Genomic DNA, 3,525 nt, shown 5'->3' on the forward strand with positions numbered 1-3,525 from the left:
TGTATAGAAACCCAGTTCGTAGCATTGTAAACTGTAAAACTGAGCCACTGGGGGACTGTTTTTTAGAGAGCAAAAATAATACCTCTGTATTCGAAAGATAATAATGTTCTATTACTGTCCTTTGTACGATGCAACAGTAATACAGAGAGTTTTTTGAAAACGTTATATAATCTTATTTCTAAAACGCAGCATTATAGTTACTTGTATAACATATCGTCACGTAATCATTTAAAAGTAATGATGGACAAACAAGAATTAACCAGAGTTTTATGTTTAGGTATTCAACAATATTTAATTTTTCTTCTGAAATGCAGAACTACATTCCTCACGCAATAGAGGATACGTTTTACTAGTGTGGGTCTACATGAGGAAAAATTGACACTGTCCTTCTTATAGCGCGACATTCCGTGCCTTATCCCGCAACTGACACTCTCCTCAAATCCAAGTTTAAATAGCGACACTGCATAAAAAATGCATGCGACATACTGACTGCCGTTATAATCTGACACATGGCATTTTCGGCAAGGCATTTTGTGATGGTTGTTCGAAAAAAAGAGTTTTCAACATTGTTAACGATCTATAAACAGTTTTTTACTTCCACATTCGAACCACTTGCTCTTCTACTTCTTCAAACTAATTGCTAACTATAAATCTAGAATATGCTATATCTTACATTTTGTTATCTTGTGGCACACCACACTTTATTTTTCTTAACTTAATTTTGACAATGAACATTCTAATTATCTAAAAAGTCATGACATTCGACACTACCCTAATTTCTATGACTCATATACACCTACTATGGTGTTATTAAGATAAGGAAAGAAGGTATTGGTAATCTAGTCAATTAATTACATATTATTGACTCGTAAACAGGGTTCCACTCTGCTTTTTGTATGACTGTGCACATGTAGTTGACACTTTACTTAGAAACCTTGTTCAAATTTTCCAATTTTGGTATACGACATACACTTTAAATTATATACGGAATGATGACTAAAGTGTTTAGGTTTGAAGACAGGGGCCAGATGCAGAAAATTTTTTGACAAGGATTTTTTTAATTGTTACTCAGATTCGTCCTTTGCTGTACTTCACATTTGGTGAAAAAAGAAAAAAACAAATTTAACACACACACACATATATATATAATTCGTTATATTGCTTGTTTGATTGTGATAGAGCAAGCCAAATCGGGCTATCTGCTCTGTCCACCGCGTGGAATCGAACCCCGTATTTTTTACCGTTGTAAGTTCATAGAGTTACCGTTGTCTCAACAGGGGACAAATTCGTTACAAAAATTAATAGTCTGTAAAATACTTAATCATCATATTTGGTTATTTATAATCTAAGAAAGAAAAATTTGAAGTATCCAAACAAAGAATTATTAAATAAGTAATTTAATATCAGTGTATAAGTTTTGCACTTCAATTAGTACAGGTTGAAATAAATGAAGAATGTTTCACAAAGTAAATTTTTGTTTTTATCAGTAATAAGTGGATAAACTTTTACTACTACTCATAATTCGCCTTTATCAAATTCTATATTTGTTGTTGGTTTTATTTTATAGTATTTAAAGTTAGTTTTTAACAAATCTAATGACTAGAATAATTTTACTTTCAGGGCCGATGTAACCGAGAGAAACCCCCCTGTAAATACTTTCACCCACCGCAGCACCTCAAGGATCAGCTGCTCATTACTGGCCGAAACCACCTAGCCCTGAAAAACGCTCTTTTGCAGCAAGTACCACTTCAGCCGGTCTTGCCTGGACAGTTGCATGCCGTGGTAAGTAGTACTTCCAATCTTATATACACACCACTAGCGAAGCAGTTTGCTCAACATCAGTGTTGTGCTTCGTTATTATGTTCACGATTGTGAGGTAAGCACGCACGTCTTCTAACGGTACTTTTATTCTTGTCATGATACTTTCTGTTATTCTATATTTACCGTGCGGTTTGTAAAAATTCTTTGGAACATAATCTTCAGTTATAATGTAACTAACATATGAAGCACTGCTAACACATACTATAAATCGTAGAATTCTTATTTTGAAAATAACGTTACAAGTAATATAAAACCTAAAACCTGATGAACGTAATACTAATATATAGACTTACCATGTATTTTCACTCTTTTTGTTAACTTTTAGTACAATAACTTTTCATATATATTTATTTATGCACGAATGTGTGTAGTTTCTACATAACATGTTGGTAAAGAAGTTCATTGAGTTACTGTTGCTACCTATTGTTCTGTGTCATTCACCTGATATAACACTGTTTATCTTCCCATTGAAAATATAGCTGTGTTACGTCTCTGTTCGTTTATTAATTTTCCGTAGAAATTCTTCCCGAGAAACTTCAGCGATACAAGTCCTTTCTTAAATAAAACTAGTTTATTCTTTCTCAACTCAACTTTGTAATACACTTAATATCCACAGTCATTTTAACTTCAACACACGCTAGAATTCACAACGTTTCACGCACTTTACTTCCGGCTTAATTCGATTATCTGTCTCTATATCTCTCTGTCTGCAATTCAATTTCCGATTAATTTATTTCGCTTTATCTGGAGCACTTATATACAAGAATAGAGGGCGCGTAGAAAAGACCAGAGTTGCCACGAACAGACATGATTCTTCTAGAATATCATGACTTGTTACTAGGGTCACGTGACTTCCGCTGTCGTAACAGATTTAAGGACGTACGTAACAATTTAAAACAGGCGGCTTCTTTCTCATTGATAATTAGGTGATACCTAGATGTTCTGACCCACGTTATTTTCAATGGGTAGCCAAGTTGTTCTGGGTAAGTTTTACGTTACCTTTAACGTAACGTGATCCTTATTCAGTCTGAAACAAACTCTGAGAGAGAAAGAGTTTTGAATTTAGCTCCCCAACGAAAGACGACTATCTAACTCTTAAGTGTCATATAAATACACACGCTGTGTTTGTGTTGTATTTGAATAAAGTTTGTTCCTTGTACTTTTGTACAATCTCTTCCTCACTAACTCAATTTCTCAGAACTCAGAATTCACAGTAAATATTTTAATCAAATGTCTTGTTATTATGTGGGCCTATCTTATTCATTCTTGGGAGGAGGGATTGGTTTCCTCAGAATACCACAGATTGAAGCTCACGTTCTGTTCTTTCTCTCCATTTTTGCAACTGAAGATGTAATGGCAGTACTCTGATCTTCAGTTTGGAAAATGTAAAGAACAAAACATGAACTTCAGTTGTTGAATATGATTTGGACTAAAAACCTGAATATCATAGAGTGCATCATACGGAGAAAATTTCAGTGCTGTAACAAAAAGATATCTTATTGTGGAATATTCAGTTTTCTGTGGACATGTGCATTGACCTGTGCTCTAACTCATCTGTATTAATTTTAAAAAGGCTTTTATTTAAAAAAAAAAGAGACCTTCTATGAGTACTATGGTTTATGACCAAAAGGAACAAATCAGTTACTGAAGGAAGATAGTTCTTCAAGATAATTAAACAAATAAAACACTAAATGGTAATCATGG

General features: G+C 33.7%; 1 protein-coding gene across 2 annotated transcripts in view; it reads left to right on the top strand.

Annotated features, from left to right (window-relative positions):
* The window catches only part of LOC106462454 (muscleblind-like protein 1), a 74,591-nt gene that overhangs the window by 41,318 nt on the left and 29,748 nt on the right, over positions 1 to 3,525 (top strand). For both annotated transcript variants that reach the window (XM_022389720.1, XM_013922374.2), the window contains exon 2: positions 1,621 to 1,782. In XM_022389720.1, coding sequence (XP_022245428.1) covers positions 1,621 to 1,782 — 162 coding nt within the window. The remainder of the gene's footprint in view (positions 1 to 1,620; positions 1,783 to 3,525) is intronic.

Source organism: Limulus polyphemus, unplaced genomic scaffold (genome assembly GCF_000517525.1).
Source record: "Limulus polyphemus unplaced genomic scaffold, Limulus_polyphemus-2.1.2 Scaffold1170, whole genome shotgun sequence".
In the NCBI taxonomy this organism is placed as follows: domain Eukaryota; kingdom Metazoa; phylum Arthropoda; class Merostomata; order Xiphosura; family Limulidae; genus Limulus; species Limulus polyphemus.